Source organism: Thermobia domestica, chromosome 10, assembly GCF_964235325.1.
Source record: "Thermobia domestica chromosome 10, izTheDome1.hap1.1, whole genome shotgun sequence".
NCBI classification, from domain to species: Eukaryota; Metazoa; Arthropoda; class Insecta; order Zygentoma; family Lepismatidae; genus Thermobia; species Thermobia domestica.
This window is the reverse complement of record NC_137463.1, coordinates 18,822,472-18,850,178: the sequence shown is the minus strand read 5'-3', so window position 1 is coordinate 18,850,178 and position 27,707 is coordinate 18,822,472. Positions and strand designations below refer to the sequence as shown.

Genomic DNA, 27,707 nt, shown 5'->3' with positions numbered 1-27,707 from the left:
AAGCTAAACTGGAAAAGTTAGACTATTTACGATGAAAGACATTCATGTATTATACCTGAAATATTGACGAAAAGTCAATGAGATTGGATCATCACCACTACAACACAACAAACTTAGTACAGTCAATGACAAGAGTTCTTTCCATTTGATGAAATAGTTTGGTAAATAACTTCAGAATGGAAGGACATTTTAAGCACAGCTTTCAGTAAATTAAAAAGAGTGTACTTTTCTGTACGTTCCAGCCTTGAAACTCAGCGACACTGTGTTCGTTCCACAGTTATTCCTAAAATAAATTTTACCAAACGGAAAGAACTTTTGTCGTTGACTGTACAAGTATTAATTTTGAAAATATATTTTATACGTTCAATTAAATTTTATTTATTTATTTATTTAATAAGTTGAAACGAAAAACCTATTCTTTTTACTACAAAATACACTAGTTTTGCAGAACATTTCATTCTACTCGCAGGAACCATAATTTACAGATAATTATTGTATAAAACTATGAGAATATGAAATTATTTTACAATAATTTCTGTAAAGTGGGTACAGCTGAGGAAATTACAGTGAATGGAATTGAATATTCTGCAAAATTAATACACCATGTTATCATAAAACAGCGTGTTTATGATAACATGGTAAAAATCATGACTAATGCTAAATGTATTATTTATTTAGTTTTTACGAAGTAGTCATTATTGTTGAATATATATTTCTTGGAAACTGTAATTTTAAATGACAAATTTATTAAGCACTGTAGTATAAATTCCATAATTATTCCTAATTTAATTTAATTAACTTTTTACAGTTATGCTTTGTAGGATAAAGAAGCTTTCAATCCAATCACTCAAGGGGTAATAGTAGTTAAAACCTGTTTAAAAAATCTAAAATATTTAGAAAAACAAAAACCTATCTAAAATATTTAGAAAAACACAGTTATCTGTTTTGATATTTATCAAATTAAATGTGACATTTTTATCTATTCCTCATATTTTGTAACTACATTGTTGGAGTAGACTAAGTATAATAATTTCGTAACACAGACGTGTTTATTATTACGATACAAGTGCGCAGAGGACATATAAGAAAATACTACCGTTTTTCTGTATTTCACCTAATGAATTTATTACTGGGTAATTCAGCCAATAAACAATGTGTAGCTTTTATGTTATATTTATACACGAACTTGTATTAAAAGTTACAAGTAGGTCTAGGGCATATCGAAGATCCCGGGCCATATGCCAATTCCATTATGAATAAAAATAGAAAAAAGGAAAAAGGAAAGTTGTTGGAAATAAGTGTTTTCCAATCTAAAATAGTCACTGAAATGTTAATTTTCCAATCACACCAGTCATTTGGGCTCCACACTAGGCGCCCTATGTTAAATAAAAAAACAATGTTGCCAGGTCAGACTATTTCTTTGAGTCCTGTTGTGGTATTTATGTATTTGTTCACAGAAAAAAAAAGAGAAGCTACTGGAATTCGACAGCCATGAATACAGATGACCTACCCAATAAGCGAACTTCTAGTGAGGTACGGACGGTGCTGACCTCTAGGTGATACTATCTCGTAGTCTGGACTCCATCCATAAATCAGTTTAAGTCTACAGGTTAGATGATGGATACGCTACCTTCCTAATATAACAGATACTAGTTCTAGTTCAATATGTAATTTTTAATAGCATATAACCATGTTATATGGCCCAATTCAATGCGTTAAAGAAAATAATGAGTCATTACAATGAAAAATGTTTAATCGTAATAGGATCGAGTGGAACGTAAATTTGATAGTATTATTGGAAGTGACAAAAACACGGAGAAATTGTGAATTTTTGTATGAGTTATAGGACATAATTAACATTTTGACCAACCATTTATAAATTCTACTGGAAGTACATGTATTTATATAGTGCAAATGGAACTTATTCTTTTGGACTGAGTGGAAAAGATTTTTGACACGAGAAACTTTATGTCAATGTACTGAAAACAAAAGTTTTATTTTGCCAATTTACATACTTGAAATTCCGGACATATTTAGTATTGTAGAAAGAAGTTATTTCTTTCTTTCTTTCTTTCTTCGATATCTAATTCTATGGCATATGGAACCCGGAGGTTCAATGCCGCGTTCACAAAAAAACTCTCCACTGACTTCTATTCTTAGCCAACTGGACCCAGCTTCTACTTTGTATTCTTATTTCTGCGAGATCCATCTTAATATTGTCCTCCCATCTGTGCCTAGGTCTTCCTAATGGTCGTTTTCCGATTGGGCTTCCAGTCAAGACTTTGAAAGCGTTCCTACTTTCTTCCATCCTAGCTACATGATCTGCCTACCTGAGCCTCCTAGACTTGATGGCCCTAACAATGTTTAGTAAACCGTATAAATTACGTAGTTTCTCGTTATGAAATTTCCGACATTCCCTATTCCAGTTTCTGTTGGATCTGAATATTCGTCTCAGGATCTTGTTCTCAAATACTTTCAGTCTATGTTCTTCCCTCAGAGTAAGCAATGTTTCGCAATAATACAGAACAACAGGCACGATTATCGTTTTATCTAACCATACAGAACAACAGGCACGATTATCGTTCTATATATTTTAAGCTTCAAATTCTTCGACAAAATTCGCGACGACCAAAGATTTTGAACCGAATAATAACACGAAACCCCTGCTTTTAGGTGACATTCAATTTCTTCGTGAATATTGTTTTGGTCTGTTAATATTGATCCTAGATATTTGGAAGTATCCACTTTATCGGAAGTATTATTTGATAATTTAATCCAGCCATAAGTTGCAGTATTACGATCCCTACGAACTTCCATGTATTTAGTTTTCTGTGCATTTACTTCTAAACCCATGTCTTTCTTTGATATAAGGATTTAATTTACAATAGAAAAACCTACAACATCAAGGAACACAACTGTCCGATGAAACTTTGTACTATTGTCCATAAAAATGCAAAAGCCCTTGTCCTAAGAAGAACACAACATTGTTGGCAAATGAATTCGAGGTGTTCTAAGGTTTCTTCACATAACAATCTGCACGTTCTTTGTGTAATCTTTGCGTGTCCTTACATTCCGTTCGAACATTCTGCTAAATTAGAAGCATTGAGTTTTCATAAAACATGGGGCGCATGGCAGAGTGGAACCCAAATGGCTGATGTGATTGAAAAATTGCACCAATTTATATTGAAAATCTACTTCTTACAACTTTCTTCTCTAACATACAAAGAGTGAGAAACTGGATGACTGGATCGGGACTTGAACCAAGAATCTCCGGCATACCGCGCCGATGCGTTACCACTACACAAACCAGTCCTCTTTCCGGGAACAGCCACACACACTCTCTCACTCCTGAAGTCAGTGCTCTTTATTTTCCACACCGGTCTCGTTGTGAAGAGCACCGACTTCAGGAGTGAGATAGTGTGTGGCTGTTCTAGGAAAAAAATGAATCTTTAAGTTTTACGTCCAACGGTTATGCCGGCTAGGCTAAAGGAGACGATGATGATGAGAAATGAATGAAATGGTGGAATGAAACAGGAGGAGGAAACGGGAGAACACCCAGAAAACCCATGCACACGGTATTTGTCCACCACAAAGCTCACTTGGCGCGAGCTGGGATCGAACCAAGGACCTCATGCGCCAGAGGTGAATGCTCTACCAGTGAGACACCGCGGCCACTGGCTGTTCTAGGAAGCGGACTGGATTCCGTAGTGGTTAACGCATCGGCACGGTACCCGGGTTCGAGTACCGGTCAGTCTTTACTCTTTGTGTGTTATTGAATTTGCACCTACAAAGTATCTGCTGTGTAAAAATAAGTTTAGATCGGTTGTTTCCTTCTTTCATTAATATATACCTTTCTTCTCTTTCCATTTTGTCGTATCTTCATTTATAACGGTGATACAACTAGTACAGTCTACATATCGAAACAAGTTTAACTTGTTACTTTCTCATTAAACACGCTCAATAATTAACAAGTGGCTAATGGACGTACTTGCTGTGTACATGCTCTTTTTGTTGCTCTCTCTTTTCGTAGGGGCTGGGTCTGACACGAACCCAATAATCGTTCGGTTTGGATCTTTCTTACAAAAGTAGGTCGCGTCCCATATAGACTTGGTAATAGGAAAAGTCCTTACACTTCAACCAACAAACCAATCAAAATAATCAAATAACGTACATTTAAAACATATTTATATTTCAGAATCTTTATATTTAGAGTGCCCGGTATTACAACTAACCGATTTTATTATTATGTTTAAGGAGCTACCTTTACTGTTATTTTTTAACGAAATATTACATGCGTATTAAATTAATTTTCATGCGAAATATCTCATGAACAAGATTTTCTAAAAGAAATTCCAGTAATATAATTTAAGCATTAGCTATTATTATAAATATAATATATGCTAACTATTATAAATTAACTTTAAAGCCCCAGATAAGCTCTCCCCCTTCTTTCTTTCGTCAAATAGTACATTTTTAAAGCATATTTATGATCAAATAATATACAAACAACAAAAGTAACTGTCATGATGCATAACCTACATAGTACTTCAATTTGTATTTATTAAAAGTTATTACAGTTAACTAAACTGCAATGAAAAATTGAATACTGTTTTAGGTTATCACTGCCGTAGTAACTCCTGACACACACAATATTTGAAGATCAATTGGTCATGTTCAGTGCACTAGGTTGAAATTGATAAACACAAGTACGCGCTCTAATATTGGGCTACCGTGGTCTTTTTTTTTTTTTTTTTTTTTTTTTAATTAATTAAAACAGCCAGGTGACATGGTGGATCAGTGTAAGACATTGGCGATCGTAGGATCTGGGTCGTGGTTTCACATCCCGTTCAGGGTATGATGGATAGGTCCTGATTGCCACGACTGGCGCTGTTTGCCAATATCAAGGTGCTGATTGCTACGACGGCGTGCTGACTGCCACGACCACGAGAGAAACTGTATTTGGAAAGAAAGGAATTAATCATCATAGTAAAATTTGGTATGAGGGATTAATTTAGTAATCACCACAGTAAATTGAGGTGGCACGCCGGACACTTGCACACTAGAAATCGACTTGCAAACTGTAAGAAAGGCGCCCGAGGGGATATACTAACACGTGTGTCTGAAATTTTCAGAGAAGAGATGACTGTTCCTATAAACCAGGAGGGACTGGATCTTGTTACAAGAATTTCATTGTATAGTCAAAGGAAAGGCTATTTAAACAATGCTAGGAGGACAGTTCTTGGCATAAAGAAAAACATTTCACGTCTAAAGAAGTAGATTTTCTGGATGATCTTCTTCGCTTCAAAGACGGAACTTCCTTTCTGCAGTACGATAGATTTTGTGTTTTGAATATGATGGTCTGCAGCCAGCGCTGAGGGACAGTTTACATTGGCTTTTTGATGGAAGTTTCAAGAGTGCTCGAAACAATTTGCGCAGCTGTACATAGTTCATGCTGACATAGGGAGTTCAAGTGAGAACACGTCAATAGCACCAATTTTGTACGTACTGTTCTCTGACAAAACTGATAGTACATACACAGACCCGTTTACATTTGTTAGAAGTTGGTCTGAACAACACGATCCTAGTGTGCTGAAAGAGGACTTCGAAAGTACAGCAGCTATCAATGTATTAAATTCTGTATTTCCAAATTCAGAGATCTGGTTGCAACTTTCACTTTAACCAAAGCATCTGCCGGAAAGTGCAGGATACCGGTTTGGTGAGCGACTACCTGCACAATGAAGAAGTGCGCCACTATATCCGTATGTGCGCTTCGCTAGCATTTATACTTATTGAATTTATTGATGATGGTTGGTTGCTTATTATGGAGCAGTGACCACGTGAAGAAAAAGTTAAAGCCTTCAATGATTACTTCACGAAGCAAGGCTAGAGAACCCTAGCATTCTTGTCAAGACTTGGAACTGCAGCGGCCAGTGTACCGCACAAACAGTGTGGAAGGATGCCACCATCGGTTAAACAATGCAATTTCCAAGAACTTCCCACATGTTTTCATACTAATGAAGAACATAAAGGAAGACGCAAAATCAAATTATTTTGCTTACAGCAAACTTAAAGTTCAAGTTCCAGAGAAGAAGAGGAAGCTAGCCTACAAAAAAAGTTGACGACAGGATCTAAATAATTCTACAGGATTTGCGAAGCCATAATGATCTGAGAAAATGTCTTCGAAGTTTGGGCTCATACATGAAATTGGAGTAATCTAAGTCAGCATATACTGGAGTTATTTTTGTAATGATTTTTATTTTCTTTTTTACTTGACGACGTGTGTACTGAAATAAGTGGGCTGTACGACGTGTGTACTGAAGGAAGCAAGTGACAAGGTTCCTATCGGAGCCGCCTGAAAGTGTGGATTAAATGTGGTATGTTTATGTTCATCACGTTTCTTTCATGCTTCTTGGCTTCCGGTAATGTTATCTAGCAACTTTCTCTGAGGCTCATGGCAGTCAGCACGCCGTCGTGTCAATCAGCACCTTAATATTGGTAATCAGCACTCCACCGGTATGATCATTAGTATTGTTCATTTACCATTCATTTAATTATTGTGATTCATTTCTCATTTTCTCCTTCAACCTAAAGAGCAAAACTTTCAAAAAAATTATATAATAGTAATAATGTTATTAAGAGCTCTGATATAACAGTTGGCACACATTCGACTAGGTGATATATAGTCAGTACATACATTCTTCCCCTTCCCCGTCAGTGCCACTTCTACATTTCTAGGTCCACAAACCCTTATTTCTTTTTCCAAAGAGCTCTCTGATAGAAAATGAAATGAAATCTTTAAGTTTTACGTCCCACGGTTATGCAGGCTAGGAAAAGGAGATGATGATGATGATGAGAAATGAATGAAATGCTGGAATAAAGAAAGTGGGAGGAAACTGGAAAACCCCGCACACGGTGTTTGTCCACCACAAAGTTCACTTGGCGCAAGCTGGGATAGAACCAAAGACCCATGCACCAGAGGTGAACGCTCTACCACTGAGCCACTGCGGCCTGCAATTTGGATCGAAAGTCCGCATTCCCTCTTATTAGATTGAAATTCGAAGCATATAAATAACTGACATGGCTGAAAAAATAACTGACATGTTTACTTGAATTATATACTACAACACTGTACAAGTCCTACATGCTTCCTACTTTCTTCAAAGACTGTTTCCCGATATCAACTGCTTGACTGTCAATATTTCCCAGATTTGTATGTATACTTAGGAACTCTCAATTTCAATCGCATTCAACATAATTTATTTTCTGCAATACATGCCATTAGACACTTGTTCCACTGAGCAAAAGCAAAAAATGATAAAGAGACAACTTCCATAGAAAGAACATACACGAAATGCTATAGACAAGCACGCAAAATGCACTGGGACAAAATGAACACTATGCACAACAATAAACATTCCATGAATGTGCTAGAAAATGGTTTTTAATGAAAACATTCATAGTACCCAATGCTTTTGGCAAAACTCAGGATGCTGTCCATCAAACCTGGTGATTCTCCCTTTTCAGGTACATCGCTATGTGTGGCATTTGTAGAATCCCTGTTAGGAAATAAACATGAAATGCTGATAGATTCAGATTACATTGAACAACAAATATTTAATATTAATAGTTGGAAATTCAATTAATCGGTATCTTCATATCTTGAATTATTTCAGACATATAAAAATACACACAATATTATAAAAAATACTAATATTCATTCTATGAAGACGATAAGAGTTAAAATTAACTAACTAACTAAAAAAGCGCTTCCTCAGGGGCATAAAACATTTCGTTTCCTCTTGTCAAAAATTCATTCCATTATTACTAAAATAATTTTTAAATAATTTGCTACTTTAATAGTAACCTGCCTCTTTACGTTTAATTATATATATATTCAATTATAAAAGTACAATACACACGTGGGACGCGTCTTACTTAGCCAACTTTAACCATCTTTCATTCACTGTTCGAACCATCAGATATTTACAAACAATAAATGGGTTATTATGTTCAGTAAAAATCAATGGGGTTGGATAGTGTTTTGGAAATCAGTTAAGAGAATTTCAAAAAGAGGGAGGGCAAATTTCAACCATTTTTCATTTACAAATCAAACACTATCGTAGGTGGTTAATTATTTACGTAAAACTTTTAGCATATTGAAGGTAATAAGCGCTTAAAGATTCGGATTAGGAATTAGATTTCTGGGCTTTCGGCGTCTATAATACGTTAGCCCGTCACACATATAAGGGATGACGTACCTCGATGATCACACTGCCCGGGGAATTGGAGAGGAAGAAAGAAATTGGGAAGGAACGAGCAGACTGGGACTATTATATTAGGTACCATCACAGTATTTGCCTGGTGTGAAAGAGGAAAACTCAGGAAAAACCTCACTTAGGACCGATGGCCTGAAAAAGCTGTTGCACCTTTTCGACCGAGTGTCTCCAACGGAAATCGAGCCCGGGACCGCTCGCACCAAAGCCGAGAGCGTTAATGACTGCACTACGCGGGGTCAAAATAAGCGCTTAAGGTAGTTTACTATGTCGAAATAAACATAATGACTTATAATTAATCTAAATTCTCAGCAGCTGAAATTAACCTATTTTCAGCATTTCACGTTAAAGTTGAATATATTTCAGTAGAATCTGGAGAAATCAACTTTCAATTCACCGAAATGAATTTGCTGACATATAGCAACAGGAACGTTTGTATGTAATTTACAGTTTATAGCAATGTGTTCATTGTGTGTTTGAAATAATTCAAGCCATTTTACTTTGTTTCAGTGTAATCCACTGCAAGTCCAAAATATAAATTAAATAATTAAAGTACCCTAAAATATCTTAACTGCATCCTCTGTTTTTAGATCTGAATTACCTTTACCAAGAAAGAAAAAAAAAAAACTGCACAATTAATTTAATTTCAAACTCTATACTCACTGAATATGGTTCTCCAACAGAGTGACGTGCTATCATGACGATATACAACAAACTTATACTATTTACAACGACAAATTCTTATGTCTTGACAGGGGGGGGGGGGGGAACAAGGGCCGGGTAACTTTTGATTTCTTAGGAACGACACCGCCGCGCCAAGCTGTCGGCCCAGTGTCTAAAAGATGTTATTGTTTCGCTATGCTTAGTTCTTGCCAAATCATTTATTTCGAAAGTGTTTGTGAGATCGAATATACCACTCTGCAATAACATACGAGAGGGTTAGAAGTGGTACTACGGAGAAAAAAAAGAAGAAAAAAAGAAAATCAGCGACTATCTTTGAATCCTTCCTTCCGCCGCGTAAAACACGTTCAATATATGTGAAATGCATTTACTTGTATTTCACGTTATTAGAATAGATTGTTACATAGTCGGACACATGGTAGAATGACTTCTGATGTTATTGATATAACAAAACAATTTACAATATATCAGTAATCATGCACCATTAGTAGTATTCAATAGCTGCTGTTCGATATTATTTCTGTTTAGATATATCGGTACATTAATAATAATAATAATAATAATAATAATAATAATAATAATAATAATAATAATAATAATAATAATAATAATAATAATAACTATGTAATTGATACCACATGTACAAAGTACTAAACATACCTATTGTATTTAACTATTATTTTTTTCTTTTTGAAAGATAGAGTTTAAAATATTAAAATCAATGTAATAAAATGTAAAATATAGGCTAGAACTAGGGGGAGGGGGTGCCAAAAAAGACTTTACCCGGATGAATATTTTGCCTTGGTCCACCCCTGTGTCTTGGTGTTGATCAAACTCATCTACTACAAGAGCCAAATATATTGTAATATCCTATGTGATGTCGTAAACAAGCAGTTCCACGCTTCAATGTTTACAAACAACACCACATGGTTCGGCAAGAGGATCTTCCACCAGAGGGACCTGCTATCACCTGCAGACGACGTTTAGCCCCTCCTACGGAGCAGAAGACGAAATCGAAGCAGAAGCGCCACCGCCACCCAAGGGACGCTATAAATTGGGCAGAAGAATCCAGCTCAGGACCAGTTTTCTGGTGACCCTCCTCTAGTCTGCTACGGGACTCTTGGAGTAACCTAACCCCAGGCCTCTAGTCTGCTACGGGACTACGCCTATCCTTTCTCCTGGCTTTGCCTGCTTCGGGGCTCTGTCTGGGAATCCAAACCTCAGCCACTTTGCCTGCTTCGGGGCTCTGTTGGCCATCTAACCTACCCACTGCTTGCTACGGAGCATTGGTTCCTTAACTCCACTCCTCTTAGCCTGCTACGGGGCTCTGTTGGAGATCCTGTCTGCGACCACTCGGTCAAAGACTACCTTTTACTCACCCTTTTAAATAGAGACCAAATTGTATAGTATTTTGTACAAATACTCATATTTTTATAATAAAACTGGTAGTGGGAGTCGATTCCGGACACTCTTTTATTATCTGCTCTACCTCTTCCTTATATGAGACAAAATTACACAAAGTTTTACATGGTAGAGGCTTGACCGACTCAGAATAAGCTCTGAATACTCCCCTACCGGACAGTATTTTTATTAATCGGAAGTGGACATTTTTTCTTTGGAAGGTATGTGAATTTTAAGTGTTAGTGCTTTTAGTGAACTGAATTTTGTTTATGCCTCAAACTAGAACTGGTAAAAACACTTTTCCAGAAAACAATTTTAACATGGAGCAGAATTCGCGCCCTTCTTTTAATATACCACACCTCACTAAGTATTCGGGACACGTTACGGAGGACCCCGATAGATTTTTTATGCTCTTTGACCATCTGGCACTATTACATTCATGGAATGAACAGAAAAAGAAAGAACTATTACCTATGTACTTACAAGATGTAGCACTTCATTTAGTCCTACAGTTAAAGGCCCAGAATCAGTTAGACGCGCTTAATTATGAACAATTAAAAGACAAATTAGTTGCACTGAGTAGACCAAAATTACCGGCATATCGAGCGGAATTCGAAATTTTTCAAGTCCAACAAGGTGAAAACGAGCCAGTAGATGCTTATTTTCTCAGAAAATTAAGGGTCATTAGACAAGTTCTGCCTCAGGCCACCGAGGAGCAGAAAATAAATTATTTATCCTTAGGTTTAAAGAAAACTTTTTTGCAAAAGATAGCGTTAGAAACATTTACAACTGTTCACGCCTTACAAACGCATTTACACAACCTCGAGAAAGCAAATGACCTCATGAAGAAACGTGATTACGTGGAATTACAACACGCATTCTATTCACTCTGCGATCAGAGTACACCAGTCAGCAGTTTACATTCATCAGCAATCGCTGGCGCTTCCTTCCCTGTGCATCATCAACAACTGACCTATCCAATATGTAATCCAACACCTAGTTGGAATCAATACCAGCAACCAGCTTCAGTTTTTCCTACACCCTCAGCACCACAGCTACAGGGTGCATCACAAAATCAGATAATTCCAAATCCTTCCCCCCAAGTTGCTAATCCGAATCCCCCTCCCGAACCCCCCGCGCCTAGCACATCTAGTAATTCCAGTGCAAACAATACATTAGATTTCACTAAATTAGCAAATCAAATGGCTGAACTATCTCTTCTTGTAGCTCAAAATGCCATTAAGAACTCACAATTTAGGAGAGGTGGACGTAATAATTATAGGTCGAAAAATACAAATAATGGAAATCAAAATCGGCAGAGAAATGGAAATAAGAACAATTCTAAAAATAATAATAGTAATCCTAGGCCGGAAACAGTTACGGTATGCGGTACGTGCTATAAAAAAGGTCATTCTTCCAGTACATGTTATAAGAACAATCAGCAGGGAAACGCCTAAGAGGGCCCCAGGACAAACCCTCTCAAGAACATGTTCTGAGGGCCGAGAAACAGGAAATAAGTGAACAACAAAGATTGGCAAATACATCACTTTATGCAGTAGCTCCGTTATCAGATAGAAGGGAGAACATTAAAATGTTAAATCAGGAACATAAATTATTAATTAATGTAACAATTAATAAAGAAAAGTATCCTGTAATCATAGACACTGGCAGTTCATTGAGTCTTTGGCCTAAAAATTGGCTTCCACCAAACGCAAAATTGATTCCTTTTAGCACTAATCTACGAGGAATTGAGAATTCTGTCGTAAATTTACGCTATATAGCTTTGATTACATTTAGAATTGGCTCAACAACATTTTCTCATTATTTCAGAATTTTAGAGCATGGAGATTTTTTGCCTTTATTCGGTGAAGACATTCTAAATCGATTACAGACCAAAATTGACTTAAAGAATAACATGTTGTCAGTATACAAGAAACCAAGGCCTCCGCAGTATCCAATTGAAATTGATACCCAGGAAAAATTATCTGCTAACGCTATGCATACAATAAAACAGCACAAGTCGGCTGATGTTTTTACAACTCGGAAGGTTACCATACCAGCCAGGTCACATTTGTTTTTACCAATTAGTGTCAAGAATCGGCAAAAGAATAATAAATATTTTTTCATCTCTCCATTAGAAAATTTGCTGGACAAATACGGACTACAAACGTTGCCTACTAAGGTACCTAACAATAATTTGACTTTATTGATATCAAATCCTACTAGTAGACCGATAACGTTAGTAAAGAGCACCCCAATTGCTTACGTAGAAGAGAATCTTCAAGAAGTAGATTTACAGGGTAATTGTCAAGATAGTGGTCATGATGACGAAACTTTTTACAGATCAGACAAAGAAATTCAGGATCGATTAGAAGAAACAAAATCATTTTTTGATATTAATTTGTTTGACATAAACCCGGATTTATCAGAAGAAAAAAAGAAAGCCGTACAAGATTTACTCTTTAAATACAGAGATGTTTTTTCCTACACACCAACAGACATTGGATATTTCCGAGGTTATATACATAAAATACGGATAGACAAAGGAGCATCCTTCCATCAAAGATCTCCTCCGGTTCCATTAGCAGTAAGACCTCAAATTGACTTACAAATTAAGCAACTCTTAGACGCAAATATTATCAAGGAAACTAGCGATAGTTCGTTTTCATCGCCACTTCTCATAGTGAAGAAGCCAAATACTTCAGAGTTCCGCTTAGTTCTCAACCTCCAAGCTTGTAATAGGTTCTCACATTACCTAAGTATACCATTTCAAAATACGGAGGATATTCTACACGTTTTAAGAGGAAAAAACTCCATATCCACAATCGACATAAAATCCTCCTATTTCCAGCTATTGTTGCATCCCAAAAGCCAAAAATACATGACTTTTGAGGTCAACCATACTAGAAAGGCATATAAATTCCAGAGATGTACCATGGGTCACTCCAGTTCCGCCGCCGGACTCAGTATAGCTGTACGCATGCTTTTAGAGGGCCTACCACCCCGTATAACTGCATTCGCTGATGATTTGGTCATAGGAAGTAAAAATTGGAAACAACAGTTATCGGATTTAGAATTACTTTTTAAAAGATTAAGAAAGCATGATTTTCGTGCCAGTCCAAAGAAGACCCACTTACTATACACAGAATTGGACGTTTTAGGCTTCACAGTTAGTGGGAAAGAAATCAAGATTTCACCTAAAATCGCTAACAAGATTCGAAACTTTAAGAAACCAACTACTAAAAGAACTCTGAAAAGCTTTTTAGGATTATGTTCTTATTTAAGAGCACATATCAAAAATTTCTCAGAAAATATAGAACCATTTCAGTGCCTTTTAGACAAGAATTCAAAATTTAAATGGAGCTCTCAGCATGACGAATTATTTGAGAAACTTAAGACTGACGTCATACACGCGCCATCTTTGTTTCACTTCGATCCCTCACTGGAAATACGTGTGTATACCGACGCTTCCTCTATCTCCGCAGGAGGCTTATTAGCATGCTATAACCATAAAACGAAACAAGAGCGTGTTGTTGCCTATGCTAGTAGACGTTTTACACCAAGTGAAAGGAAAGCATCCACTTGGCAAAAAGAGCTGTACGCCTTAATTTATGTTTTGAGAAAATTTAGATACTTCCTACTAAATAGAAGATTTAAATTATTTATAGACGCCAAATGCTTGACATCTCTCACAACACAAGTGGACAAAGTTGGGAAATTTAGTCGCTACCGAATATTCTTAGCAGACTATAATTTCGAAATACAACACATTAAAAGTCAATTACACCCAGCGGACATCTTTAGTCGTTTAGAAGATAAACAGGAGATTAAACAGGGAGAAAAACAAGAAATTGACAATTTCTTGGACACGGAAGATGCTAAAGTATTTGCATCCCATTCTTTAGACACTACTCTCCAAATTGAACAACCTATAATCCTACCAAATTTAGCAGAAGAACAAAGGAAAGATCCTTCATTCTCTGACATCATCACTGTTTTGGAAAATAAGGAACCTAATAAGTTGTCTACTCTTCGGGCCGCAAAATATTTTTCTCTAAAGGACGGGATATTATACAGAACACAGAAACATCCCCAATTAGGATTGTTATATCTACTTTGTGTGCCGAAATCTTTATTAAGTAAGTGGTTTGATGCCTTACACAATAACCCAATGGCACCACACTTTGGATATACCAAAACATATCATTCGGCACTTAGGAAATACTACTTTCCTAATATGAAAGCGTACATTGCCAACAGAATTAAAACATGCATTTCCTGTCAGAAACTCAAGAAATTACCAGTTAAACCAGCGGGTCAATTACTCCATCACCCACCTAAGCCGATCGCAACAGCTTGGCAATATGATTCTATTGGAAAAATAACAGTGGGAAATGGACAGTTTAAACACATATTAGTGGCCATAGAAATGTGCACAAGATATTGTGTGACCAAGGTTGTGGACAACATAACAGCGGAAGAAATTGAACAATTTCTCATATATGACATCATACTCAAATTTGGACCTTTTTCATATTTATACCTGGATAGACATCCAGTACATAACGCTAAGAGGCTGCAAAATTTGGCAAAATGCTATAACTTTGAATTTAAATTTTGCCCTGCATACGACCATAAAAACCTAGGGGTAGTGGAAACATTCCACAAGACAATACAGAATGCACTTAAATTTTTCGTGCAAGAAAACCAAAATCTTTGGCCGAAGCTGATACCATATATTACATTCGCTATTAATACATTTGTGCAAGCCGGAACTAAATATTCTGCTTTTTTCCTCATGTATGGATATGAACCTAAGACCATCTCTGATATTGCGTTAGCGTCAACTCCAACATTATGTGTCAACAAAGAACATTTGAATAAAATACGTGAGAGTGTACAGAATAACTTGATCGCTAGCTATAATAAACAGAAAAAGTATTTCGATAGCAGACACCGACAAACTCAATTTGAAAAGGGACAAAAAGTACTAGTCTACTTTCCTAATCGGCAAATAGGAGTGCCGGAAAGTTTTTCAGCTTCCTATGTTGGACCCGTTCAAATCCTGGATAGACTGAATCCTAACCTTTATAAGATAGAATTTCCAAATTCTTTTCGGAAGAAAATACAAGAAATCTCAATAGACCGAATCAAGCCATTTTATCAAGAATTACAAGACATAGAACAGGATAAATAAGTTCTTTTTATTCTCTACACACACAAAAAAAGTGCAGTACTCACACTAGGAAGAAAGAAATACAAAGACGACTTCAACAGATAAAACCACTTTTCATAACAACACAAACATTCATTTCCTCTTTGTTTTATAAAAAGCTGAATCATTATTCTGCAACTGAATGAAAAAAAAAGAAAAAAAAAGTGCTGAGATCTGCATTTCCGCATTTAAAAGGCAACTGATCTTTTACAAGGACAGCTAACATAATTCTACATTTTCATCGATATTTTTTTCTTTTCCTCTGTGAACTACATATTGTCACTGACATTATGCAACTTGAATATTGTACAGGACGTTTCAAAAGTTATGACTACTTCTACATTATACAGGATGACCAGGAATTCAGGACCATCATTACTATTGTCATTGACATTTAAAATTGGATTATTTTATTGAAATACATATCTTTAGTGCAAATATTTTAGAAACTTTTACACCTTATACAGGGTGACCAAGAAATCACGATGTTCGAATCAGAACTTTCCAATATAAATTATCTTTATATAACCGTATTAGTTGCAACTTTTTTAGTATTCCTAAGCCTTATTATTTTATACATATTATATCGTCGTCTTCGTTCGTTACCAAACAAATCTAGAACGAACCGCATAGAAATTTCATCTCCTATTCCATTGGAAACATTTAATACCAATAATACAACTAAGGAGCAACAGCTAACACAGACTCCAACCCCACTTACTATAAGTGAATTAGTTTATATTTATTGACGCCAAGCCAAAAACAGCCCTATCTCGAGGGAAATGAAGTATCATGTACCATGTACGGATCCTGCCTGTATATAGGGACCACCTGTTTAGTGCTCTATATTCCGCTACCACATTACTGCTCCGAAAAGTGATTTTCATTTATTTCAGTGCCACAAGTGTTTAGTGTTCAGTGATTTCTTTTGTGTGTGATTCTTCAGTGTTGCCAACTATCACATAAACAAAAATAACCCTTCGGCTTATTTTTAAACAAGCCAGGGGGGTGTAATATCCTATGTGATGTCGTAAACAAGCAGTTCCACGCTTCAATGTTTACAAACAACACCACATGGTTCGGCAAGAGGATCTTCCACCAGAGGGACCTGCTATCACCTGCAGACGACGTTTAGCCCCTCCTACGGAGCAGAAGACGAAATCGAAGCAGAAGCGCCACCGCCACCCAAGGGACGCTATAAATTGGGCAGAAGAATCCAGCTCAGGACCAGTTTTCTGGTGACCCTCCTCTAGTCTGCTACGGGACTCTTGGAGTAACCTAACCCCAGGCCTCTAGTCTGCTACGGGACTACGCCTATCCTTTCTCCTGGCTTTGCCTGCTTCGGGGCTCTGTCTGGGAATCCAAACCTCAGCCACTTTGCCTGCTTCGGGGCTCTGTTGGCCATCTAACCTACCCACTGCTTGCTACGGAGCATTGGTTCCTTAACTCCACTCCTCTTAGCCTGCTACGGGGCTCTGTTGGAGATCCTGTCTGCGACCACTCGGTCAAAGACTACCTTTTACTCACCCTTTTAAATAGAGACCAAATTGTATAGTATTTTGTACAAATACTCATATTTTTATAATAAAACTGGTAGTGGGAGTCGATTCCGGACACTCTTTTATTATCTGCTCTACCTCTTCCTTATATGAGACAAAATTACACAAAGTTTTACAATATAGTCTTTGGTAATTTTATTTGCGCATTAGCACAAAGAGTTCACCATATTTCTCAAGCCTAAAGTGTTACTCAGGTAGTTTTTGAGATACTGAAGACTCATGATTTCTGTAGGGAAGCAATGATTCAGGAATAATCGCTTATATGGTTTCAGAAAGAATAGTTCGCGTTCTAATACCGGTAATCTGCAAACTGTAAAATTTTACAGAGGCGCAAATTACTTTTAATGATTAAAAAGTAGATGAACCTTTGCTCAAAAAGCAGGATCATTAGCACTCTACATATACATACCTGAAATCTTTTTTAAATAAGTGCAAAGTGATTCCGTAATTTGCTGTTACGTTTGCTCAGAGGTTATCAACTTTGGGTATTTTTTATTCTGGGTGCACATAACAAACTTCATGTGCTCCTTCTCCAAGCGTGGATTCTGCATTATTCTTTAATCCTTCAGGAAAAAAAAAAAAAAAAATCTCGGATTTGCTCACTTTGCTGTATCTTCTGCTCATCTCAATGAACTAATGGTTGCAGAAGACAATGTTTTACTTCGGTTATGACAACTTCAACTGCTTTTCAGAACATAATTGGTCAGTGACAGTTTTCAAAAGCCTTCTGAGAAAACTTCTTTACTTGATGCAAGAAAACATATTGTGTTTCAGTTTATTTATTTATTTATTTAAAAAATCCTTGTTTTTGATCCTCCTTCTATTTTGCATTATGTAACTCTTGAAATGAACTTGGAAAATTTATCTGACTTTGGATTAAATTCATTAACGTTCACGAAGCGACCTGACAAATTCTTGACAAGCAAGCGAAGTTATAACTCATGAAGTACATACATTAGTGGCTCTTCTTTCTGAAACAGCTTGAATGACTTCTTAAATGGCAATGACGTGACGTGTGCACTCGAAAATGCAACTGGCTAAGAGATCTCACAGATCTTTTACACATTACAGATTTCATTTTTATCGATCATTTTGGTCTAATTTTTGGTCTAGTTTGAGAAGTTCGGAGATAATTTTTGTTTTGCTGTTACTGAATTATAACCAGAGTTAGGATTTTTAGGGGAACTTTTCATAGGAAAAAAGAAGGAAAAAATTGGAAACAAGGCGAAAAAAGGGCAATAAAATGCTATTTCCCTTCAACTGTAATTGGAAAAAACTTAATATAAACTATGTACTGTACACTCACTCTCTCTTTCTCTTTCCATACATAAGCATTTCTAAAATTGTTAAATGTAAATGTGGCTTCTATTTGGAGATAAAATGTCTTTGTAGATGGTAACGCTTCTATCCATATGCACAGACACTAACGGAGCAAGAACCCTGTAGAAGTTGCAAATTCGACATTCGTATCCTTCTGAAGACTACTCTTAAACATTTTTTTAGGCAAAACCACTTAACTGTAGTCTCAGGAAAGTTGATAGTGCATCGTTCTTTTTCTAAATGTTGTTTTCCAAGTTTTTAACGCAGCCGTCACATATTTGAAACCCTAGATATAGAGCAGTTGTGTTTGCAATCACCAATTCTCTCTGGCTGAAAACGTTGGTGCGTTTTGTAAATAGTACTTGCGTCGTATGATCCTAAAGAAATCACAGGCTGCTTAGTCTTGTCAAAATTCTTACATGCTCAATTCACGATGAAGAGAAATTCGGAAATAAATTTCTTATAGAGAACAATGATAATTAAGTGTTAATAGTAATTGACAATAATTGAATGCAATTGTGGCCATTAAACTAAGCATAAAAAAGAGGAAAGAAGAAATTAATCCAGATTTGTTTACTTCTTTTGATTCTTTTTATTCATCAGATTAGGAATTATGTCGCTGGCAGAACAGAATCTTTTAGGGAACCGTGTTTGGCTTGCGGGCGATAGTTTGTCCATTATTGGTGTGCGCGATAAGAAGTGGTGTTTCCACATTAAATGTGTCCCTTATCGCATGCGTCTTCGCGATACACCGGGGAGCGAGTGGACAGAAGGATTACTGAAGACGCCGTGACAGGACGACGACTGCTAAGGCGAACAGAGCCATCATGGACCTCTACGCGAATGCACGAACACTAAATAATTAATTGTTGGTTGCTGCATTCCTCTGTCATGATTAATTCTCGCACTAGATCGTCATCGAGATTGTCTCCGGTAGCATCGAGAAAGATTGTGGTGGCAAGGTTAATGAAAGGTATTGTTATTGAGCAATGATAGTCAGTCTGTTTTGAACACAGTACTGCTCATATGCATGTCCGTAAACTCGAAGATATGTTTGCACTCGTCATACCCGACTTACACCTGGCTTTGAACTTTATTTACGGGAGCATTAGTAGTGCGTCGTATATTCTGTCTGCAAACCTCATCTAAACATCTGCAGGACTCCTTCTTATTCAACAGAATAATGCGTGTCCCCATACCTCCACGGCAACCGAACATGCTCTACTTGGTACATACTTTCTACCCTGATGTGATACATCTCCGAGCCTAACACTGACTCATAGTATTCTCAATTGTTTCACAATTATATTATGACTAGCACTAAAGACTGTGTCCCGTTTCATGGTGTGTAAAGTTGAGCATTAGAATAGTAAATTATGTAATAAAGCAAAGAAAATACCCAAAAGTAATACAGAAATAATGAAACTCACCTGCTGGGAGAACCTCTCCTTTCTGAAGTGTGCCTCGTTTCTTCTCCTTTTAACCATTTCTGTAGAGCAGCGAACTTGCTTCCATCTTTCTCTTTCTCCTTGTCCCGTTTATCCTCTTTGGTTCTCTCTTTCGGTAGAATGGTAGGCTTCGGGGCAATTTCAGGCTTCTCTGACGGAGGTTTCAGACTCTCATACTGCTTCGTTGAAGGAGGTGCAGGCGGTGGGGTACCTACAACCAACAAACAGTTCATTCGTTAGTTTTATATTTTGTCACAAACAGAGAAATAACAGACACGTTGCTTGTCTGAGCTTTTTTCACAAAAGTACTGGTCCTCTCACACTATTTTAGAACAAATCAAAACCAAAAGTTTACAATTGTATGCATCATAAAATTATAACAAATTTGAGATATACCAACTAGTATTTCCAAATAACTTTTACTAATACGTAGTCTGTTCAAAATAAGTATTAGACAGATGAAGAAGTGTGGAGGAAGTTCTTCGAAAATTAACTCCTTAGTTGTTTCGCAACATGTCAAGAGGAAATGGAGACGCATACATCTGTCTCTACAGCACGATGGATCTGTCTCTACACATACAGATGCACTGGGTACATAATTCATATATATATATATATATATATATATATATATATATATGTACTTAGCTACAGAATGTGTTAAATAAGCTAAAATTACACAAACACTGCTCCCTGTGAAACTCAACTCAAACGTAGGGATACGGGGATTTCGTGGACACCTTGTGTTCCAGTTATTCACTCCTCTGCAGAATATTAACTCGTCCATTACATTCAAGACTATTGAGGGCCTTTTTAAAGCTGATTTTACGTCAGTAGAGAGAACGGTTTCTTTGTGAGGGAACATTTTAATAATACTTACTTGCCAGTCCAGAGAAAAATCTACCACTTAAACTTAACACCTTCGCGATTTTTTTTCTTTCCAACATGTAGACATATTTTCTCTTATTTTCCATTTGTGGTCAATGTCGCTCGTATATGCTGTATCCACATTTTTCTTAGAAGTCACCAGTAGCCGATGATAAATGTTGACCTCAAAACTGTTATCGTAAGTTAAAATCTTAAGCAAGCCCATTTACGTATAATATTCATTAAGAGTTTATTAAGATTTTCTTGGTTCAAATTCACTGAAGGTTTCTTTGTAAAAATGGGAAGAACTTCGAATATCATTCTTTTGTTTGTGTTTTGAATATGATTTGATTCAGAAGGCTATATGAGACATGGACCTACAGCTTAACGTGGAATCCGAATCACACGACCCCCTTCCGGGAATCGAACCTGGGTTTCCCATGCCAAAGACGCGTACGCTAACCCCTTAGCCACGAGAGAGCTCTGCTTTAAATTAGTGTCAATACATTTCTAAAATTATACGTTGGTTATGTAACAAATGTTTAGATAATCCCAAAATTGCTGTCTCTCCAATTGTGAATTTGATGCGCTCTTTTATAATGGGGGGGTATAATTTTTCTTAAATAGTGGCTTCATAGTCAATAAATTTTTAAATTTTTCTTTTTATTTTTAAATTTACTTTCATTTTTTGTAGTAACTACAGTCAATACACTTTTCAAGGCACTACATATTCCGGGAAATATTAGAATGTAGGTTCAGTTAGTTTTTCCGCATCATCCGCTTCTTCTTTGTAACTTGTTCTGTTGTATTACGCCACAAAACTAATTCAGATTATCTGCTGCTTCTTTGTAAGTTGTTCTGATGTATTACGTCACAAAACTAATCCAGATCATCCGCTTCTTCTTTGTAACTTGTTCGGTTGTATTACATCACAAAACCAATTCAGATCATCTGCTTCTTCTTTGTAACTTGTTCTGATGTATTACATCACAAAAACAATTCAGATCATCTGCTTCTTCTTTGTAACTTGTTCTGATGTATTATGTTACAAAACCAATTCAGATTGTCTGCTTCTTCTTTGTAACTTGTTCTGATGTATTATGTTACAAAACCAATTCAGATTGTCTGCTTCTTCTTTGTAACTTGTTCTGATGTATTATGTTACAAAACCAATTCAGATCATCTGCTTCTTCTTTGTAACTTGTTCTGATGTATTATGTTACAAAACCAATTCAGATTGTCTGCTTCTTCTTTGTAACTTGTTCTGATGTATTAAGTCACAAAACCAATTCAGATCATCCGCTTCTTCTTTGTAACTTTTTCTGATGTATTACGTCACAAAACCAATTCACAAGTGTAGAATTGTGGTATACATTTAATTTTCTCAAATAAATGATAGGCTCCGCTTCCATCTTTTTCATTAATTTCTTTGTTAATTGAAGCTTTAGCGTCTCTTTCCATCACTGAGACTATATGAAACCTGGATCTACAGTTTATAAGTTCAATGTTCCCACTGTAATAAGTTCAATGCTATCCTACTGGGAATCGAAGCCGGGACCCCGTGCATCAAAAGCCCGCGCGCTAGCCACTAGACCAGTGCAAATGCTCCTCATCCTCTTGTTAATAACGTAATTACTCCTTTGTTAAAAAAAAAAAAAAAAAGCTTGCACGTGTTGCTGGATTTGCTGATGTTTTAATAAACTTATCGTCAATCTTATAAATTGTTAAATTTAAGAATTGAACTTTTCTTATTTTATTCGAACTGCAAAAAATTCTCATCATTTGCTTTGCAACGATAATATGTATGTGTTATAAAGGACAATGTCTGGTACGTAAGATACCCCTTTTTATTGAAAGACCTGTACATTTATTCTGTTAAAATGCCGTGGCCGTACTTGTACATTTAGACGGTTAAGATATAATAAGTGAAAACGCCATCTTAGGATGTGTTTTTGAAATTACAGCTAATAAATTATGAGTATTAAATAAATTCAGTGCCTTAACAGAATAAAAATAATTTAATTCCTTGGACTAATTATTGTAGAAAGTTTTGGTGTTAAATAAAATAAGTTTAATTGAACTGGGACAGTAAGAAATATTTAAAATGTTTGTTGCAGCTTCAAGCATTGAACAACATCAAAACAATCTTTGCTTACTCGGCTAAGCATGGGAATGTCTTTTCAAACGGAATTTATTTGCCACGGATTACTCGTTGGAAAATTGCTGTAGTGAAATAAACTCTCTCTGACTTATGTAATAATTGGTGTGCACAATTTTCTTAATGCTTTTCAACTTAACTCTCCGCAGTTTTGCTTCTTCAGTCGAGTGTGGGATGTGGAAGAACAGTTTTAAGAGAACTTTTTAGGAGAAATATTTGAACATACTAAATGAACTGAACAAATAATTTTTTTAAGCACATGTACTGCCTCTTGCGTCTTCTTTTTGTTTACTTTTTCGCTAATTAAGTCAATTTTCCTAGTATGGATTTTTCTTATTGTGATTCAGTGGCAGCTCTACACCAGAACTAGTGCTAGTTGTGAAAAAAAATTGTTATCTTTTGCTCTTAAATTTCAAAGAGAAGCTGTATGCACACTTTACGTAATACGGAATCAATAATACAGCACTCACGAAAACAATTGGTAAAGAAACGTCGGAGGAGTACTTTCCATCGCTTAATAAAAGTTAAGAGGTGTTGACTGTGCTCTCATCTCGTCTAATAAAGAGAACTAGCCTTACCTTTATGTTCCCGATGCGGTTCTGGTACTTGAGGAGAACCGAATACAAAAGGATTTGTGGTTCCAAATGTTCCAGCCGATTGTGTTTCTTTCGTCGGTGCTGTTATCCCAAAAGTGAATCCTGACCCATCTGATGAAAATGGTTGCGAAGTTGGATTCTGAGGTGCCACTGAGAAATCAAATCCCTTTTTGGGTGAAGTAAAACTATTTTCAACAATTTGTGGTCTCACTTCACTAACATAGTCTGGAAGAAAATATATAAACTTGTATTAATTTTATTAATTGTGGTCAAATTAACATCAAATAGCAGAAAACAGTCGCGAATTAGCTAAGTGAACGATCTGATAAGCGAATAGAATGCATGGGAGGAATTGTGAAAACTGAGAGTAATCTACAGGGTGTTTGAAAACAACACCAAAAAACTTACGGAAGTGAATTTCACGCATAAACATAAATAAATATACACCTATATGCATGCACAAATGCGTAATTTCCTAGCTACAGCCTGCCCGAAATTGGTCGAAACGCTAAAATAATGTGTTGTAACGCGAGAACTAAATATAGGATCAAGAACGTGTAAAAGAATATATATAGTGATTACTTGAAGCCTATACCCCATTAATGCACCATGGATATGGTACGGGGATGGTAACAGAACTAGCCCCGAACCAAAGAAGGAAAAAATTAGATCTTCTAGAAATGAAAAACGATAGATCAGAAACTAAAAATTGGCACACATTTTATATTCACTGGTACATTAATGGAATCTAGGCTTAAAATAATCACTATTTTCTTTATTAGACCTTCATCCAACATTTTATTCTCTGGTTATGACCCTTTTCATACCGTTCCAACCAATTTTCGACAACTTATAATTCCAGTTGTTATATGATGCATTTGTGCACTCATGTCTGTCTATACATAAATTTATATATTTCATGTTTTCGTGGGAGGATTCATTTCCTGAATCTTATTTTTTCTTCTTTATCTGAATACCTTATATATTGTTGAGCAAAAATTTATACTGATATTCTTCATACTGGAGGGGTCAGAGCCAGCTTCCATTACGAAGGGTAAACACGTTATTTACGTAAGATGGCACAATATCTCAGCTGTTTTTTTTCTTTCTTTCTTTTCTTATCTATTGATGGAGTTCTTTGCGTTAGGAGCGATACACAATTATCTACAATAAAGTACAGCAATCTGATTCTTGTAGTGAATAAAGATAATATAGCCTCTTTAATATATTAGTAAGTTGCGAAAGAACTAGCATGGGTGCACACTACCATTTTATGTTCAACTCAAAAATGCTTGCTAACATTGCCAACACATTCAATGTTTCATATACATTTCAGTTATGCCTAATAAAAGTATATTTGAAACTTACAATACTTTAATAAAATATACTGAATATATATATTGAAACATTTCACGATTAGACCAATATCTATACGTTAATTAGCTAAAACTAGTATGTATTATCAATATCACAGACAGTAACGTAGAAGATACCTGGAAAAAGTGTCGTCTTAATTGAGCTGTTATTTGCTCTGTGAGAAGATAATGAGGTTTAGTTGCCGAATTTACGCAAAAGTCAAAACTCATATTAGATTTTAGGTAGTGTGAAGAAGTAAGCGATATTACATTTGATTTTGACGTCTGTAAAGACAATATTAGAGTTCGTATTTCTGCTTTTACTTAGGTAATAAACAAGCGACACGACATATTACTCTACTCTTCAATTAAGAATCCAGAAAAGAGTTACCCTACATCATGTGAAAATGTAGGAAAGCGAATGCAGATTACCGGTACGACTTGCTTAAAGTACACACAGTAATGATAGAACTAAAAGAGGGAACCAGGGGAGTTAAGTGTAGAACCAGGTAAGAATGCGGCATGTGATGATCTACAAGAGCTGGATATACTGATACAGCGTTCTTCTAATACCGGTATGTCAAAAGTATACTATTCAGCTTCCTAACGTAAAATAATGATAATGTTTAAATGTTTCTTAGGCAGCAAACAGCATGCATAACCACAAATGCGCCCGGACAGCAGGCACATGGTACATGCAACCCTACATATACAACAGTCCAAAACCTTTCAAATGGCACCTCGCTAAATATTATAGGTTCTTTAGAAACTTAATAATTTCTGAACGAACTTTAACAAAGTTAGTCTGTACAATGTCTCTCTCCTAACCGAGTCGTACGCCTTTCTAAAATCAATAAATAATTGATGTACCGGGGTATTGTATTCCCAAAAGGATTGAATAATAATAATAATAATAATAATAATAATAATAATAATAATAATAATAATAATAATAATAATAATAATAATAATAATAATAATAATAATAATAATTTATTTATTTATTAATTTATTTAAGAAGAAGAACACAACAGGTTATTCTACCCAATTACAGTGTTCATATCATAGTTACATAGAATATCTATAATATATTTGCGAAATCTATTCTGACTCATACTGTATATATCCAGAACTTTTTTACATTTAATCAGTTTGTTGTGCACTGCACCCATCCTCCACGTTGGTGACTGTTTTGTTGCATTTGTTCGAGATTTCTTACAATAAAAGAAATTCCCATTGCCCACACGTATGTTTCCATTGGGTACCCTTAGATGAAAGGCAGAGACCAAATCCTTACTATTTAATTTATTATTTAATATTTTGTACAAGAATATCATGTCATTTAACACTCTTCTGTGATTGAGAGACATTGTGTTAAAATTTTCATTAAGAAAAGCACTACTTTCATATGTGGGGAAGATGCCTGTTCTCTTGTACACCAGGAACCGCAGAAATTTATTTTGAACTCTTTCTATTCTAATAGAATCTTTCTTCGTGTGGGGATTCCATATAATAGACGCATATTCTAATTTTGTTCTAACAAATGAAAAATATAATTTCAGTAAAACATTCGACTTATTAAATTCCCTTCCCATTCTCAAAATGAATCCAAGATTTCTGTTTGCGTCATTTACAATTTGATTTATATGATGCTCAAACGATAGTTTGTTATCATATATTACACCCAAATCATTGACAGTTTGTTCCCCCTTTAATTGTTTACCAGCTATCTTATATTGAAATTTAACAACATTCCGTTTCTTAGTGAAGGACACGGTTTTGCATTTATCTGAATTTATGTTTAACAAGTTCCTCTTGCACCATTCATTTACTCTGTCTAGATCCTCCTGCAAACTGACACAGTCCTGTGCTGTTGTAATTCTCCTATATAATTTTAGATCGTCTGCATAGAGTAGTTTATGCGATGTTTTAATACAATTGAATCGGTGAGTAGAAAAAGGAGAACATTCCTTAACACGTTACTTTTGAAATACAAAAAGTAAAACTGCTTACCGGAAATACCATTGCTTACTTAAAAATATCTGTGTGGGAGATTTGTAGCGTATGTTAAGACCTTTCATTTCCCAAAATTCCAAAAACGTAATGGAATTGGATATTTAGTTATAGAGAAATTGTTATCATGGAATGTTATCCTTTATTTTTGGAATGTTCTCCTTTTTCGTCTCACCGATTCAATTAGGAAGGTCATTAATGAATATTATAAAAAGTAATGGCCCTAAATTAGATCCTTGTGGGACTCCAGAAAATTGAATGTATTCAAATGATCTACAGGATTTATAAACCACATATTGTTTTCTGTCCATCAAATATGACTTCATAAGAGCAATTAACTGATCAGAAAAGTTGAGAAATTTAAGTTTATTCACTAACAACGTGTGGTTTACCTTATCAAATGCTTTTGCAATATCTGTATAAACTACATCTATTTGATTATTACTCTCCAATGTATCAACAAGATGGTCAGTGAAGACAGCGAGATTTGTTACGGTTGATCTGCCAGGAACGAATCCATGTTGATAATCCGATATTACTGGTTTAATGTGATTTTCAATGCGCTTATAAATTATGCTTTCAAATATCTTTGCAAATGAGTTTAGAATACAAACCGGCCTATAATTTTGAATTTCTTTACTATCATTATTTTTAGGAACAGGACAAACTTTTGTAAGTTTCCATTTTACTGGAAACTTGCTGGTTTGGAGTATTAGGTTAAATAGCATGTGTAAAGGTAATAAGAAACTCTCTTCACAACCTTTTATTACATATGATGGTACATCATCGATACCTATCGAACACTTTGATTTTAGTTTTTT

At 35.7% G+C, this 27,707-nt stretch overlaps 1 protein-coding gene across 10 annotated transcripts in view; it reads right to left on the bottom strand.

The window, feature by feature from the left end:
* Positions 1 to 27,707, bottom strand: part of hiw (MYC binding protein highwire) — a 638,413-nt gene that overhangs the window by 104,462 nt on the left and 506,244 nt on the right. For 8 of the 10 annotated variants that reach the window (XM_081727817.1, XM_081727821.1, XM_081727818.1 and 5 more), the window contains 3 exons: positions 23,501 to 23,743; positions 19,880 to 20,108; positions 7,464 to 7,556 (listed from right to left, as the gene is read on the bottom strand). In XM_081727817.1, the coding sequence (XP_081583943.1) occupies positions 7,464 to 7,556; positions 19,880 to 20,108; positions 23,501 to 23,743 (565 nt within the window). The remainder of the gene's footprint in view (positions 1 to 7,463; positions 7,557 to 19,879; positions 20,109 to 23,500; positions 23,744 to 27,707) is intronic. The other 2 variants (XM_081727823.1, XM_081727825.1) reach the window with 1 other exon arrangement.